General features: G+C 53.2%; 1 protein-coding gene across 3 annotated transcripts in view; it reads right to left on the bottom strand.

Annotated features, from left to right (window-relative positions):
- FBXO31 (F-box protein 31) overlaps nt 1–17,084 on the bottom strand; it is a 55,398-nt gene that overhangs the window by 13,619 nt on the left and 24,695 nt on the right. The window contains exons 3-6 of one of the 3 annotated variants that reach the window (XM_030819756.1): nt 16,017–16,103; nt 4,836–4,912; nt 1,272–1,439; nt 549–623 (exon numbers count right to left, since the gene is read on the bottom strand). In XM_030819756.1, the coding sequence (XP_030675616.1) occupies nt 549–623; nt 1,272–1,439; nt 4,836–4,912; nt 16,017–16,103 (407 nt within the window). The remainder of the gene's footprint in view (nt 1–548; nt 624–1,271; nt 1,440–4,835; nt 4,913–16,016; nt 16,104–17,084) is intronic. The other 2 variants (XM_030819765.1, XM_030819777.1) reach the window with 2 other exon arrangements.

Below are 17,084 nucleotides of genomic sequence, written 5' to 3' on the forward strand. Positions count from 1 at the left end.
TACAGGTGTGAGCCACCGCACCTTCCTTCTTAAGAGTATTTTGAGAGGGCAGTAAGACTTAGATCCTTGAAAGCTAACACTCAAGGGCAATATTAAAATACTCAGGCAAACAATCACACACAGGCTTCCCCACTGCACTGGCACAATCCGGAAGCCTCCACACGATCTGCCCAAGGGTGCGAAACACAGGAACTCTGGGTGCAGCCCTCAGGTCTCCCTGCAGCTCACATCCTAGAAGCAGCCTCCCAGCAACCCCGCAGCAAGTGCATGTGCCCACCAGACGGGCAAAGTAGAGCCAACTAAAGAAACGGCCTGTGTGGTTCGTTCGTTCTGCAGGGGGAGGGGACCGGCAACCTGCCCGCCAGCACGATGGTGTTCCTCGAGTGTGCTGGATGCACAGTCTGCACTGACAATACTGGCTGAACCATGTGAAACGGCCACCATGCAGGTCGCATGCTGCTACTTCTCTCCCGCATGGGTCTGTACTTTCCCTGTGAGGAAAGGAAAGGTCCGCACCATGTGAACACAGGGCCGGCTGGTGGGCTCACCTCCTGCCTCCCGCCGGACATCCTGTGGTGGTCCGTCTGGTTGCACTTGGTGGAGAACTCATCCTTCTTCACAATCTTCAGTGTTTGCAATGCAAGGAAAGAGGAGAGTGAGGAACAGAGTCTGTCACACCATCCCCCACGCCAGGCAGATGGCCACGACCCCTCCCTCACCACACCCACCAAACCCCGCTGCGGGCACCCAAGATGCGACCAATGTGGTGCCAGCGGAGGGAGCTGAGTCTCCCTGAGCAACACTCCCCCAAGAGCAGGAGGCAGTGGCACATCTCAGAGAGGGGCATTTGCATTTCCCAGCGTGACACAGAGCAGCAAAAGGGCTGCATCTCACAAGCAGGGTGTGGCAGATGACACACTGTGCTCACCATGGGGGCCACTGCCAGACCCGATCCCAGAACAGAGAGCGCACTTGATTCCACACTGACATTCTTGCAAACAGGAGAAAAAGAAACAGAGGAACCGAAGTTGCAAAGAACCATCGGCCCCAACTGAGGGCAGAATCAAGAGGGGTCCGGCAAGTGACCCCTGCGGAGTCCACCGCGCCATGGAGGCGTGAACAATCCACAGCAGGGCAGGGCGGAGCCTCCCTCCCACCCGCCGATTTGCTACAGCCCAGGTCTGCAGCTGAGAAGAGCACGGCAGGCCTGGCTGGAGCCCACACAGGACAGCACTGGGACAGTGAGGACCCAGCCCCGCCGCTGCACACACCTGGATGTGGCCATGGTGGGGCCCCTTGTGGCCGTACATGCACTCCACTGTGGCAGCCTTCCTCTCCATCAGGTGGATCCTGAACAGAGGCTTGAATCTCATGGGGTCATCGACGTGGGGGTCATGGGGAGGCAGGTACATCCACCCGATGATGAACAAGCCGTCCACCTACAGGAGGAGATGGGCAAAGGTCCACGAGTGGCTACCGGGCCAGAGTGAGGGCGGCCCTGCACGGCTCCCCGCACTGCAATCACACAGAAAAGCTCCTGCCAGGCCAGCACATGGGACCTGCACGCCCACCCTCGAGGTGCCTCGAATCCCAGTACTATCTTCCAGCTCTAAGACGCAGGTGGACACCAGGAGGAGGCAGAATAATCCAGAAAGTGAGACAGGGTGAGGTGCCAACCGGACAGAGGGAATGGGGGTGCATCTCCCAACAGGAAAGCGTGAACAACGGCAGTGCGAGGGCCTCGTTCGCATCCTGAGCTGAACAAACTGCCATTCAAAGGCGGATTTGAGATGATCAGAGAAGCGTCCCATGGCCTGGGCAACAGGCAACAGAATGAGCATTTGCCACTTTTGTCAGGTGCGGCAGTGATACGGAGATGCAGGAAACACCCCCTTTCTTAGGGTGCTGCCCAGAGGGACAGACAGCTGAAATGCCACGGGCCTGGGATTTGCTTCAAAACCGAAGTGCAGGGAAGGAGAGAGACGGTAAGACCCTGAGAGGGGAGCTCAGGAGCGGGAAGAGCCGAGGAGTGCACTGCCCGTGCATCCTCGCGTGTCTGGGCACTGACTGTGCAAACGCAGAGGCGGGTGGGCCCCAGCATGCTGTGGGTACAGCGGCCACATGCTTATAAGGAAGGACAGCCTAGCGTTGCCCCCTTCTGGGAGAGTTGGGACCCACGAGACTTCCAGCTCCAGCAACCAAGGAGAGAATTCCATCATTTCTAGAGCTAATGAGCCTGGGTCAAGAGTGAGCTAGTGCTGTTCTCTCACGGACTCCGCTTTCCCCAATTATCCACTGCTTTTCGTTTTTTGGGTTTTTTTTTTTTTTTACTCTATTACTCACTGCCAGTAAGTAAAACAATTACCACCCTTCCTCCACTAAAAGAAAGGAAAGCAATCTGCCCACCCTGTGAGCTGCCAGGCTGGTCTCTAGGAGGAAACATCCTAAAAGCGAGGCTGGACCACACGACGCCCCACACAACAAAGGCAAAGCGGGTTTCTCCACAGCCACTCCCAGCAGATGAAAACCCCACCTGCGGGCAGAGCCCATCCCTTCCCCAAACCCCACCTGGGGGCAGAGCCCATCCCTGCCCCAAACCCCACCTGGGGGCAGAGCCCATCCCTGCCCCAAACCCCACCTGGGGGCAGAGCCCATCCCTGCCCCAAACCCCACCTGGGGGCAGAGCCCATCCCTGCCCCAAATCCCACCTGGGGGCAGAGCCCATCCCTGCCCCAAACCCCACCCCTGCCCCAAACCCCACCTGAGGAACAAAGCCCAGAGCTACAGAGGGGCCATCTGCCCAGGGGCCATGCATGCCAGGCCTGGAAGAACCTGCCCAGAAGCCATGGGGAGACAGACAAACCCGCCCTCACTGGGCTCAGCCCCTAGTCCCACAAAAGGGAGCGGAGCACAATCCGAACACCAGCACCGGATTCTCAACACAGCAAGAACGATGGCAACAGCGACACCTCAGGGTCCAGCCGCCTGCCCACAGCTCAACAAAGTCAGGGCGGGGCTTTCCATTCAAGAGGCTCCAGCAGGAGGGTGCAGGGGTGGGAGGCAGGGTGGGAGGGAGGGAGGGGAAGAGCGTGGGAGGGCAGACTGGAAGCCATGCAGACACCGGCACCCACCATGCAGGCCCCGCAGAGCACCACCTCCTCACTCCGCAGGAACACCTGCAAATTCCAAGAAAAGTCCGACAACTTCACTGTGTTGAATGAGCAGCTACTTTTCAACATAAATTGGCAGGTAACCGAGAAACAAACAAACTAGAACTACAAGCAGACATCTGCTCCTGGTCCTGGCCCCAGAGCTCATATCAAACCTGCCCTCCTGCCAAGACCAGCCGCGAAGACTGAACACTCTCTCCTAATTCCAGGAGGAAGAAAACAAGAAAAAGAAAAAAAGACTGAACACATCAGAGAGCAATGAAGGTAGCCCAGAGACGAGGACCCAAGGCCCTGAAGAGAAGGGACAGGCTGAGGGGCAAGGAGCAGGGCCTTCTCCCCGCTTTCTGAGGCCACTGACCACTGGCTGTGGAGGAAGACCCATGTCTGGCACCCGCAGGCTGGAGAGGCGCACACGGAGATCAGGGCTACACAGGAGCCAGGACTACCGGGGCCAAACGCCAAAGATAGCAACCAGAGAACACAGCCCTACGCTGCACACAGGCAGCTGCAAGAGGCACCTGCGGAATCCTGAGGGGTGGGAGGTGGAGGAGGGAAGCAGAGTGGCTGCTGAGACGCAAAGGGGCCAAGCGAAGCGTGACTCACAAAGCCAGGAAGAAAAAAGGAGGAATCAGGGCCTGGGGAAGGAGTGCACGGAGGGCCTCCGGCTGGGCCCTACAGAGGGCTGTGTCCTGGGAAGGAGAGCGACCCGGAATGAGAACGAGACGCTTCCCCAAGCCTGAGATGCACACACACCACGGACCTGCGCAGAGCAGGTGCCCTGACTCAGCTCTGCCTGCAGGCTGGGGCCAGGGCCTCTTGAGGAGACCAGGCCACGGCACCCAGACAAGTTCCCAGGCGCACGGTGAGGGGTGGGGGCATCCGACACGCCTGGAGATCAGGAGAAAAGGCGGGGGCTAGACTTCAAAGAAACTTTCGCTACTGTACCCAAAAAGATTAACAAAGAGAAGGAAAACTTCACCGAAAAACGGGAATTTAATAAAAAAGAAAGCCAGACTTCCATCTCCAGCCATGATCCAGTACCCAAGACTAGACAGGCACTGCCACGGCAGACCTGACAAACAGGAAAGAAATGTCCTCATGGGTCCTCAGACCCCAACGGCAAGCAGGCTGCGGGGCGAAGGGAAACGGAGGCGACTCTGCCACCAGCCCAGAGCTCAACAAAGTCAGGGCAGGGCTTTCCGTTCAAGAAGCTCCAGCAGGAGGGCACAGGGGGCGGGAGGCAGGGTGGTCAGAGGGGGTCCACAGCAGAACCCAAGGAAACAGACGTCAGAGTGCACCATGGCTGGAGCATGGGGGGCAAAGACGAGGAACAGAAGGACCTGGCTGAGGGCGGGCTCCAGACCCCGCCAACGTGTGCGCGATGGGCCTCGGCGTCCAGGAAGCAAAGGCCCTCACAAGCCACCCCCTCAGACCAGAGAGTCCACAGACGGGCCACAAGGCCAAAGTGTTGCTCTAAGCAAATCTTTGCTCATTTGGAAAATAAAATTGGCTCCTGAAAAGTGACAGAGCAAGAGTTTTTTGGTAATTACCTCAAACGCACATCTGGGCCAGCTTGTACCCAGGTAGAAGAGGCCCTCAAATTCCTCCACGTAAGGCACCACTCCTGCCCGTGCACAGACCCCGTCACGAGCCTCCGGGACTTACCACCACGTTCAGCAGTCCTCCGTATGGCCCGATATCTGGCTGCCACAATCCCAAAATGTGTCTATATCGGTGAAGCACTACAGGAGGAGAGAAAGAGCAAGTCTCTGTGTTAGACCCAGCGTGCCGCAGGGAGCCCAGGAACCCCGAGATGGAGGAAGGAAGCATGAGGACTCACAAAAGGCTTGCAAGAGAGCCCTCCAAACACATGCACACCAAGCCCCTAAAGATCTATCAGAACGAGGCCGGCGCAGTGGCTCACGCCGGTAATCCCAGCACTTTGGGCGGATTATAAGGTCAGGAGATCCAGACCATCCTGGCTAACACGGTGAAACCCCGTCTCTACTAAAACTACAAAAAATTAGCAGGGTGTGGTGGCGGGCGCCTGTAGTCCTAGCTACTCGGGAGGCTGAGGCAGGAGAATGGCGTGAACCTGGAAGGCAAGCTTGCAGCGAGCCGAGATCGAGCCACTGCACTCCAGCCTGGGCGACAGAGTGAGACTCCGTCTCGAAAAAAAAAAAAAATCTATCAGAACGAAACTATCCTCAGGAGGCCCAAGTAAAATGAGACTCCCGTAAAGTGATGAGCCTCCCATCAGTGGGGGAAATCAAGCAAGGCTGGGAACTCTCTCTTCTAGGAATAAGACAGAAGACGTGCAAACAGAGAGCTGGACTAGACCTGCCAAATGCCGAGACGCTGGTAGCGCTACAAGGCATGTCGTAAGCAATCAGATCTTTAAAGCTATCCACACAATGACAATGTTACACTCGCCGAAGGCCCAGGATGCAACTTCTCCATCCCGTTCCTTGCCAGCCAATGGCCAGGTCAGGCTGGGCCATCTCACTTCCTAAGCAGCTCCAGGTCACCCTCGAAGCTGCCCTTGGGCCCTGCCCAGGCCTTCACCCCATGGGGTATGAGCCACTGTGCCAGCTGCCTCCCCTCCAGGCAGACCTGAACCCCCAGCCCACCCACTGCCTCTCTCCACGGCTCCCTGGCCAGGCTCTAGGCCCTCAGCCATGTGGCTGCCACCAACCTTCCTGCCTCTCCACCCTACCTGCCCGCTCTCCATCAGCCTCAGCCTCCCAGGTCAGCCCAGTCCAGCCCCTCTCCAGCCCCTGCACTGTATCTGCATTCATGAGCCACCCCTTGGATGCTAAATGCCTGATGAAGTCTGCCTCACCTTCACCACCACTGTTAGTTCCCATCATTCGGGAAGCCTTACCGATCAAGAGAAAGCAGTGAGCGTGACAACTGGGGAGAAGGTGGCATCCAGTGACTTTCCCTGAACAGGTCTGGGTCCCCTAATGGTAGAGCTTGGGGGTAGCAGCTGATCTGGGGGATGGTCCCAGGAAGAAGGGGTGACCGGGTAGAGAGTACAGACCTGGCAGAAGGATGAGCCAACATACAGGGTGCTTTGTGGACACCTCCCCATCACGGTCACCAAAGGACAGAGGCGGCCGGCCCGGGCTGTTACAGCCTCACCCATCTGGGTCACTGGAAGCACAGGTCCCAGGGCCCCTAACGGTGGGACACAAAGTGCTGGGAGCCATCATATGAGGGCTGCCTATGAGGGGGGGCCTGCACTCACCCGGAAAACCCACCAGAGCAGCACGCAAGACCAGCGCAGGGTGGAGGAGCACGCCTGGCGCCTGTGTACCTGGAAAGCTCCCACAAACCACGGGTCCCGCAGAACAACTGAGCGCTCAGCAAGGTGGCTAATGAGAGAGTACACAGGAATCCAGCAGAAGCATCGCTCACTCGTGGGAGGAGCAGCAGACCCAGGCTCGGCAGCAGGAGGCACATAAGTCCACTCACAGCTTTACAAGACTTCAGTAAAGACAGAGACGGGAAACATTCATACATGGGGAGAAAACACTGTGAAGACAAAAACTCCCCCAGCTAATCATCAATAATGTCATCCCAACTCAGATCCACACCCAGCTAATCATCAATAATGTCATCCCAACTCAGATCCACACCCAGCTAATCATCAATAATATCATCCCAACTCAGATCCACACCCAGCTAATCATCAATAATATCATCCCAACTCAGATCCACACCCAGCTAATCATCAATAATGTCATCCCAACTCAGATCCACACCCAGCTAATTATCAATAATATCATCCCAACTCAAATCCACACCCAGCTAATCATCAATAATATCATCCCAACTCAAATCCACAGGTTTTAAAAAATAATTTAACAAAATGATTCCAAAGTCCATATGAAGAGGTCAGAGCAGCCAGTGATACTCCAAATTCTAAAAGACAAGTGCTATGAAAATGAACTATTCTGACTACAGCAATCAAAACAAGAACAGAATGAGATATGAAGAAAATAAAATATAGTCCCCCGGAAGCCCCAGTGGCAGCTGACACAACCGTGGAAGTCAGGGATTGTGGAACGGGTGGGGCAGAGGACAAAATGTCATGGGCTTGCAGATTAAAATTTCAGCTGGAGGCCGGGCCGGGCATGGTGGCTCACGCCTGTAATCCCAGTACTATGAGATGCCAAGGCAGGTGGATCACGAGGAGTTCGAGACCGGCCTGGCCCACATGGTAAAACCCCGTCTCTACTTAAAATACAAAAAATTAGCCAGGCGTAGTGGCAGGTGCCTGTAATCCCAGCTACTCGGGAGGCTGAGGCAGGAGAATCGCTTGAACAGGGAGGTGGAGGCTGCAGTGAGCCGAGACCACGCCACTGCACTCCAGCCTGGGCAACAGAGCAAGACTCCATCTCAAAAAAAAAAAAAAAATCAACTGGATCAGCTATTTTTTTTAAATAAATTTCCATTAGCCCGGTGTGGTGGCATGCGCTGTGGTCCCAGCTACCCAGGAGGTTGAGGTAGGAGGACCACTTGAGCCCGGGAGGCGGAGGCTGTAGTGAGCTATGATCGTACTACTGCACTCCAGCCTGTGCAACAGCGCAAGACCCTATCTCAAAAAAAAAATAAATAAATAAAAATAATCCCCTCTATTTCAAAAGCAGCACATACACAGACAATTTGGAAAAAGGAAACCTAAAGCTCACCAGTAATCCCATCACTCACAGACCACACGCACAGCCAACATGTTGGCGAACATGGTTTACGTCTGCTGTCCTGCACCTGTATCTGCTTGAGTGAGCACGTGTGACTGAGTGAATGGGCAGGATCTCGGGGCTCTGCAGGCAGTGGGGGCCATGGGGGTTTCAGAGCACTGGAGTGGCAAGACCACCCCAGACCACAGGAAGGAAGATGGAGCAGGGAGGGCAACAAAGCCAGGATGGCAGCAAGTACGTTGCCACCTGGATCTAGGGCACAGGGAATAAGAAACTTCTCGAGCCTTTGGGGAGGACGCTAGACTCCACCAACAGCTCCCAGGATTCAGCCCAGACCATCGTTTCGGAAGTTCCTAAATGAGCCCGGGCTGTGTGCAGGCTGCTGCCAGCCACCCCACACACGGACACCCCTTTCAGAACAATCCTGAGTCCATTTACAGGACACAGTCAAGCCGGTCCTGTTACTTTACGGTCATACCTAGATGGGTGTGTGATCAGCAACCATAAACACACATTGACCTTGACAATGAAATGCACACTGAAGCATTTAGGGGTGAAATCTACTGATGCCTGCAAGTGTGAAATGCATCAGAAAATAAGTCCACGGATGGCTGCACGAACGGACTGCTGGGTGGGTGGGTGATAACAAAATGGGGGTTCACTGGACAATTCTTCCAACTTTTCTGTTTTCAAAATTTCATCATGAAATACTGGGGTAAAAAAAAAACACTATTCAGCATGGCGCTCTCTCCTCCCCTCCCTCAGCTCCCGCTTTAAGTGCAGGAACACTGCCCAATGAGCCTGCCTCAGACGCCTGGCAATCCCAAAGTGGGAGTTCCCTGTTGTGCCGAAAAGCAGCATTTCTGAAATAAAAACCCAGCAGCCTCCCGAGATGCCAGTTCTAAAGCAACATCCTCCCTGCATCTTGAAGCTCTGCATGTTGGTCAAATTGGCGACACCTTCGCTGTACTTTGGAAGCAACAGCCTCTGCTGACCAGATGTCGGCTCCTTTAGTCTGCGACAGCCACCAAAACCATCCCGAGAGATGAGTCAGAGAAACAGATAGGCTGCCAGCGCGCAGACCCAGAGGGGACACAGACTTCCTCGTGGAATCGCAAAGCCTGTGTCTGAGAACATGCACTTTAAAAAGTCCTTACGAAGCATGGCTATCGCACAAGCAAATGTATTCATTCAAGAGACAAATCCATGAATTTCAGTAAGAATTAAGCTCCCATTCAAACAGTCAAGAGTAGAGTTGGACACGTATGAACGTGAGCGTGATCTCTATACCCTAATGCCTCACCATTTTTATTATAAACATGTCATCTAGATGCCTATCTTTCTAAATTCAAAGGACCCAGTCCTCCCTAAAGTGGGCTCGGGGGGGGTGGAAAAAGGAGCTAGGAACAATTTCTCTGCACTTCAGTGCCCCACAAGGCTCCTGAGTGTGTCAGTCAAGGGCAGCAGATGGTCAGGCCTTCCCGCAAGCCCAGGCCACTTTGAGGGCTCACTTTTGGGCAGCTGCCACATTATCTTCCCATATGAAATAGCAAGAGATAGGGCTGGGTGCGGTGGCTCACTCACGCCTGTAATCCCAGAACTTTAGGAGGCTGAGGTGGTCGGACCACCTGAGGTCAGGAGTTTAAGACCAGCCTGGCCAACATGGTGAAATCCCATCTCCACTAAAAATAAAAAAATTAGCCAGGCATCGTGGCATACACCTATAATCCCAGCTACCTGGGAGGCAGAGACAGAAGAATCGCTTGAACCCGGGAGGCGGAGGCTGGAGTGAGCCAAGATCACGCCACTGCACTCCAGCTTGGGCGACAGAGCGAGACTCTGTCTCAACAACAACAAAAAATATATATATACACATCAGCTTCACATGGAGAGATGATCTTCCTTTGTTTGTACAGTAGCTCTCCACCCTGACTGCGCATCAGAATCACTAAGGACACGGGAAAACGTCAACGCCAGGCCCCACGGCAGCCAAGTCCATCAGCAAGGGGATGTGGGGTGGGGTGGGGGGCCCCTGTCAGGGTTTCTGAGAAGCTCCCAGGTGACTGTGACGTGTGGCCAGGCTGAAAAGCTCAGTGCAATTTAATCATTCCACAACATACACAGATGCCAACACATCACACTGTGCCCCACAAAGACATAATATATACAATTATGATCTGTCAGTTATAAAGAAATAAACGCTTCTCTGACCATCTAGGAGGCTAAACGACGACACAGGAAAACCAACAACCTTATTTCTGCTTTGAACGTTACGCAGTTTTTCAGTACCAAACATTAAACAGATGATTTAAAAGATGAGAATGGGATTAAGGACATCGCTACCTCTTATTAAATGTCGTTTTAACATCAGGTAGTGAATTACCAGATGCTGAGACTTTTAAGATTTTAACCTTTTTTAAAAAGAAAATAACATAACCAAAAAAAAAATTGTTAATATCTGAGTAAAGGCTAAAATGAAAGAAAATAATCCAGGCCAGAAGTCCACAAACTTGAGCGTCACCCGAATCCCCGAGGCCGGTTCAGGTCCAGCCTGGAGGTCCAGACACGACAGGCGTGGGAACAGGCCAGGGAAGCTGCGTCCATCAAGGTCCCAGAAGACGTGGATGCCGCTGTCCAGGACCCCACTCTGGGAGCACAGATCTGGCCTCACAGCAGAGCCTGGAGAACGTCAGAATAATCTTTTGAGGTGAACTCATTCCTCTAATTCCAGGCACTGAAAGTAGCCATCTGTCTGCCCTGGGAGCCCTGGCATAAATGCTCCCGAAATGAACTCAAAATGAAGCCAAACGGGAAAGGACCGTGAAAGGTGGGGTTACACTTTCTCCTTCCAGCACCGGCCCAGGCGCCGGCACATCTGGGAGAGACTGGGTTCTGGCGCACACCCGTCCTGACTCAGAGTCCCTGAACCTCGGCCCACGTGCCACAGGTGGGCTCCACGCCAGGAGACTGGCGGAGATGGAGATTTTGTAGGTGGATGCCCCTAACTAAAGGTATTGGCCTATGTTGCTCAAGGGACTCTATGGAAGAAAATGGATTAACATGAGCTATATTTCCGTCAGCCGAGGCATGGCCAGGGCTGCTGCCTCCTGGAGGCTGCGGGGGTCCACTCCCTGCCTTGTCCAGCTTCCCAGGCTGCTGCCCTGCTCAGCTCCTGGGCCCTGCTTCACCTTCAGAGCCGCACGCAGCCTCTCCTGCTTCTCACTCCTACTCCCCCCGAGGACCCCACCTTGTACAAAGACCCTGCGATGACACAAGGCCTGCCTAGGTGGTCCAGGATGCCCCCCTCGCCTCAGGACCCGCACCTTTACCCACAAAGTCCCCATTACCATGGAGGCTGGGCTGAGTGTCTCCCCCAAAATTCACGTCCCCTGGAACCTCAGAATGTGGCCCTCTGTGGAAGTAATCAAGATGTAACGTAGCCGTGAGCACGTTAGGATAAACGAATGCTGGCACAGAAAGGGCCCGATCCACTGACTGCTGTCCTTCCGAGAAGACAGAGACGCAGAGACAGAGGGGGCCATGTGGGGACAGAGGCAGGGGCTGTGGCGACGCAGCCAGAGCAGGAAGAGGCGGGAAGGAGGCTCCGCAAGAGCCTTCGGAGGGAGCAGGGCCCCAGGACACCTTGTCTTGAACCTCTGGCCTCCAGCCTGTGAGAAAGTGGGTTTCTGTTATTTTAGACCCCCTTTGTGTTCATCTGCTCCAGCAGCCCTGGGAGACCCCCACACCGATTAGATGACAACTCCACCGGCTTGGGGACTAGGATGCGGACATCTCTGCGGCCCCTGCTGTGCTCCCACAGCTCCATAACGGGATTCTGCCTCATGTGCGCCTGCTCCACGATCAGCTCCAGCTTCAGAGGAAAGGACATTTGTAAGGAATTCTACTATATTTCTAAGCAAGGCACTCCACATTTTTAGAAGATATCATTGTTAATATCTGAGTAAAGGGGAAAATGAATCGGTGTTTTACATATTTTAAAACGTACAGAACACAGTCCATGCACGGTAGCTCACGCCTGTAATCCCAACACTTTGGGAAGCTGAGGCGGGATAATCACTTGAGCCCAGGAGTTCCAGACTGGCCTGGGTAACATAGGGAGACCTTGTCTCTACAAAAAAAATAGAAAAATTAGCCACGTGTGGTGGCACACACCTGTAGTCCCAGCTAACTAGGAGCTGAGGTCAGTCATCTGAGCCCAGGGAGATGAAGGCTGCGGTGAACCAGGACGGTGCCAGTACTCCAGCCTGGGCAACAGAGCAAGATCCTGTCTCAAAAAAAACCCAAAAATGCACTTTGACTGGCTTCACCAACATGCAGAGAAGCAGATGTATCAGATCTGCTGTCAGGACAACACGCTTCCCCTTAACACTCCCAACGCCTTACAAATGCTCATTATCCAGAGTGCCAGGCAACCTCATGCACCCAAGGGAAAAAGAAAAGATACCCCAAAAGTAGTGACTCTGAGGTCACAAAACTACTCCACAGGCTGGGCACGCTGGCTCATGCCTGTAATCCCAGCACTTTGGGTGGCCGAGGTGGATGGATCAACTGAGGTCAGGAGTTTGAGACCGGCCTGGCCAAACTGGCAAAATCCCGTCTCTACTAAAAATACGAAAAGTAGCTGGGCGTGGTGGCATATGCCTGTAATCCCAGCTACTCAGGAGGCTGAGGCAAGAGAGTCACTTGAACCGGGAGGCAGAGGTTGCAATGAGCCGAGATTGCGCCACTGCACTCCAGCCTGGGTGACACTGGGTGACACTCCATCTCAAAAAAATAAAAATAAAAAAAACTACTCCTCAACATTAGGCTCCCAGCCTTCTACTGTATGGGCTTGTTCCCACCCAGGACAGTCCTACACTCAGAGATGTCAGCTCAGCCAGGCGCAGTGGCTCACAGCTGTAATCCCAACACTTTGGGAGGCCAAGGCAGAAGGACTGCTTGAAGCCAGGAGTTCAAGCCCAGCCTGGGCAATAAAGCGAGACCCCCATCTCTATCATAAAATAAGATGTGGGGGGCCCACAGCGCAAGGTCAAGAGGACTGCTACATGACCAGTTAAAGGCCCACGTGAATGATGGAAACACAAGCCACACACGGCCCCAAAATACTCAGAAGCCAATCAGAGCAGACTTTTCCGAAAGGTTTGGCTGCTGTGAGAGAACAAATTTTGAGATGCTCTCCGTTAAGACACACTAAGAGCACCTGAATACTGAAAACACGAACAAATCACAGGCATCAGATTGAGGCTGCTGAAATTCGCTTTCTTTTTTCACACACAAGAAATTTTTCTTCCTGATATTCTAGTAGGTCATCCATTTAAATTTGTCCAAAGAGAAATGCAACCAATGTTTAACTGCTGTTTTTCATTATATTTTCTAAATTTCTCAAGTTTTCTACAATGACTTTGTGTTTTTATAACTACACTCAAACTTCAGCATGAACAACAGTATGTCAATCAAAACCCGCCTATGATAAAGCCGCCAGGTCGAAGCAACTGGCACCACGTCATGAGGCTACCCAGCCTGGATGCTCGAGAGGCCAGCCCAGCAGCGTGGGGAGGAGGTCCCTTCCTCGTAAGCTACATGAAGCTTCCCTCCACCTGCCTCGGGGACAAAAGGAATGTCCCCCGCCCCCAGTGCAACTCTGAAGACTTGCTAGGCCCCAGCTGCGCAGCCTTCCCAGAGGCTGGTCAGAATTCCATCCTAGGTCCACAATGCACATTCCAGAGAAATCGTGAGACAGACATGCGACATGAGGAGCCTCTCAGTGCTTGTCCCCTTATACTGAAAAGCCCTTGCCCAATCACCTGAGGTCAGGAGTTCAAAACCAGCCTGGCCAACATGGTGAAACCCTGTCTTTACTAAAAATACAAAAATTAGCCGGGCGTGGTCGCAGGCGCCTGTAGTGCCAGCTACTTGGTACGCTGAGGCATGAGAATTGCTTGAAACCAGGAGGCAGAGATTGCAGTGAGCTTAGATCACACCACTGCACTCCAGCCTGGGTGACAGCGTGAGACTCCATCTCAAAAAAAAAAAAGAAAAGAAAAGAAAAGAAAAGCCAGCACATTCCTGCCGGCACCGAGGGGAGACTGTTCTTGCCAACGCTAAGTTGACCGTCCCCTCCCACAGCTCTCCTCACTGATTGCTCAGAGGAAGGGCTGGTCAGTCTAGAACAGCACAAGTGTCTTCAAACGTTGCCCACCCCTCCTTTCCCACCTTGGCCCCTTCCAGCCCCGTGTTCCCTGTCCACAGACTCCTGAGAGGTCCCTTGGCTCTGACCTCCACTCAGCTAGACAGTTCACCTCAACAAGGCAGTGTTGTTAGCAGGCATGTAAAGCGTTCAGACACTACCCTGAAGCGTGCTAACCAAATCCAGGCACCTCTGCACCAACTGCAGGAAGGTCCCCTCAGTAAAGCGGGACCCAGTTCCCCAGCTGCAGTGATCTGCTGAGATCTGGCAGGACGTTAGGTGAAATTACTCTTTCTGCTTTCAGTAGGTGTTTTTAGAAATCGGGCATTTATGAAACTTAAGATGTAGGTCCGCTCCCAACAGACCATGCTGACTCATGGGCCATCTGGTGGACTGAAAGCAGTAGTAGGGGCCCCCCAGAGCCTCTAGAAACTGCAACACGGCTTTTAGGGCAGGTAGGTGTTTTGAATCTCTTTCTGGACAGCTGAGATTCATTGTCTCCATCACCACTCAACCACTCTGAGCTAATAAAAACTGGATACAGGCCAGGTGCAATGGCTACACCTGCAAACCCAACACTTTGAGAGGCCAAGGTGGGAGGACTGAATGAGCCCAGGAGTACAAGACCAGCCTGGGCAACACAGTGAGACCCCTGTCTGTACAAAAACTGGAAAATTAACCAGGCATGGTGGCACACGCCTCTAGTCCCAGCTACTAGGGAGGCTGAGGCAGGAGGATCGCTTCAGCCCAGGAGTTCAAGGATACAATGAGCTGTGATTGTGCCACTGCATTCCAACCTCGGCAAAAAAGATAGACCCTGTCTCAAAAAAAAAAGTGGAGACAGCATTGAATTCCTATGACTGTGGCTTAGAAAAATTTCCAGAGCTCCATCAAAAGAATTCGGTTCTTTTTTTTTTTTTGAGACAGTCTCGCTCTTGTCGCCCAGGCTGGAGTGCAATGGTGTGATCTTGGCTCACTGCAACCTCCACCTCCCGGGTTCAAGTGATTCCCCCACCTCAGCCTCCAGGTACCTGGATTACAGGTGCCTGCCACCACACCCGGCTAATTTTTGTACTTTTTGTAGAGATGAGTTTCACCATGTTGGCCAAGCTGGTCTCCAACTCCTGACCTGAGGTGATCCACCTGCCTGCACCTCCCAAAGCGCTGGGATTACAGGCATGAGCCACCACGCCTGGCCAAAAAGAAGAATTAAGTTCTAAAGAGTCACTTGAGACCAGCCTGGCCAACATGATGAAACCCCATCTCTACTAAAAATACAAAAAAATTTGCTGGGCATGGTGGTGTACGCCTGTAATCCTAACTGCCTGGGAGGCTGAGGTGGTAGTATTACTTGAACCCAGGAGGCAGAGGTTGCAGCGAGATGAGACTGTGACACTGCACTCCAGCTTGGGTGACAGAGTGAGACTCCATCTCAAAAAAAAAAAAGAGTCAACTGTTGCTACCTGCCTTTGCCTATTGAGGGTCTATGCATACGTGATTTTTAATTCACATAGGCTATTAAAATGTGATTAACTAATAAACGTCAGAAGTCAACTATTCATATTTCACTTGAGAATAAAAGTTTTAAAGCTTCTACTGTTCGTTCCTGCCTTTGCATGAATTTTTGCAGTAGCTCCTCAATAAACGATACATGTGAAAATGTGCATTAAAGTGATCTCAACTGATACTACCCAGAAACCACTGTAGAAAGGTGACCCAAATGCGGCCTGGGTCCAACACACAGGTGTGATCTCTGTCACAGCTGAACCAGAGCCACGCTGCGGCAAGTGAACGTGAAAGAATGACAAAAAGCCACGAGGTTCGCTTGCTCCAGGACCAAAGCTGTCCCATGTGTGAATTAGAGGGCCCTCCCCATGCAGTTCTTGGCCGTGCTGGCTGCCACAAAAGCCAAAGCTCGCAGGAGGTACATACGGCAGGTGTAAACGTCTCTGTACGCCATGTGCTCATAATCAGGGAGAATTTTCACAAAACGTCCCGACTTCACGCGAGGGTTTATACCTGAACAGACACAGCAGGGAAAGGGCTAAGGATGGCTCCCTTTACAGGACTGTGCAAACAGCGTGAATACGACCCAGTGCCCGCCCCTCACCAGTGTGATACGATCCCCTCGTGTTTACGCAGCCACCCAGGACACAGGGAGGTGGCTCTGAGAAGCCTGATGGAGAGAACACTGTGACACGTTTTCCTTCCATCAGTGGTGCCACCAGAAACTCATGGTGGCAGCAAGCTTGGAAATCCTTTCCATATTCGATCACACTCCTCCTGGGGCCAGCACACGCCCGGCAGGCCCCAGGCCACAGCTCACTGGGGCTCAGGAGGTGGCAGGGCAGGTGTCCTGGCCGGTGAGCATCTGAGATGACCGTCTAGAGAACCCTTATCCTGACTAACACACTCACTTTGCCCAGCACCCGCCTGGCGTTTCCCAGCCTACTAACTCAGGCCAGCCTCGTCACAGGTCAACCAAGGCTGGCCGACTACACCACCCGTTTCTGGAGCTAAGGCTGATTTTCTTCCACCACCTGTTCCCAAAGCTAAGTAATTTTCTCCTGGATAAGCCTTAAAGCAAATTCACAGAAACACAGTTGCTGCGCTGTGAAAATGAACACTGACATTTGCTTTGGCCAGTGCAGACTAACACTGCGGGGAATAAACACTGTAGGAAACAGATCGTGTGAATTCACCACATTCTGCAAACACTTTCAATGGGTCAAGAATCAGCAGTGAAAAGAAATCTCCCCATGCCCTGTCCTCCTATCCCCTCTTCTGTGCCCACCCCCTGGCCTGCCCTCAGCCACACTGCCTCCTGCCCACCTGTGCCCAGATGGCCTCTCCCACAGGAGAGCAGGACTCAGTGCCCAGGAAACACCTCCGACCCCCACGGCTGGAAGGAGCATCCATGTGTACACTCTTCTGGTTGTTACAGGAAACTCTAACACCCGGACAGGCCAAACACCCGTGTCCCTACCAGGACATGACTTT

The sequence above is a fragment of the Nomascus leucogenys genome, chromosome 2, assembly GCF_006542625.1.
Source record: "Nomascus leucogenys isolate Asia chromosome 2, Asia_NLE_v1, whole genome shotgun sequence".
NCBI classification, from domain to species: Eukaryota; Metazoa; Chordata; class Mammalia; order Primates; family Hylobatidae; genus Nomascus; species Nomascus leucogenys.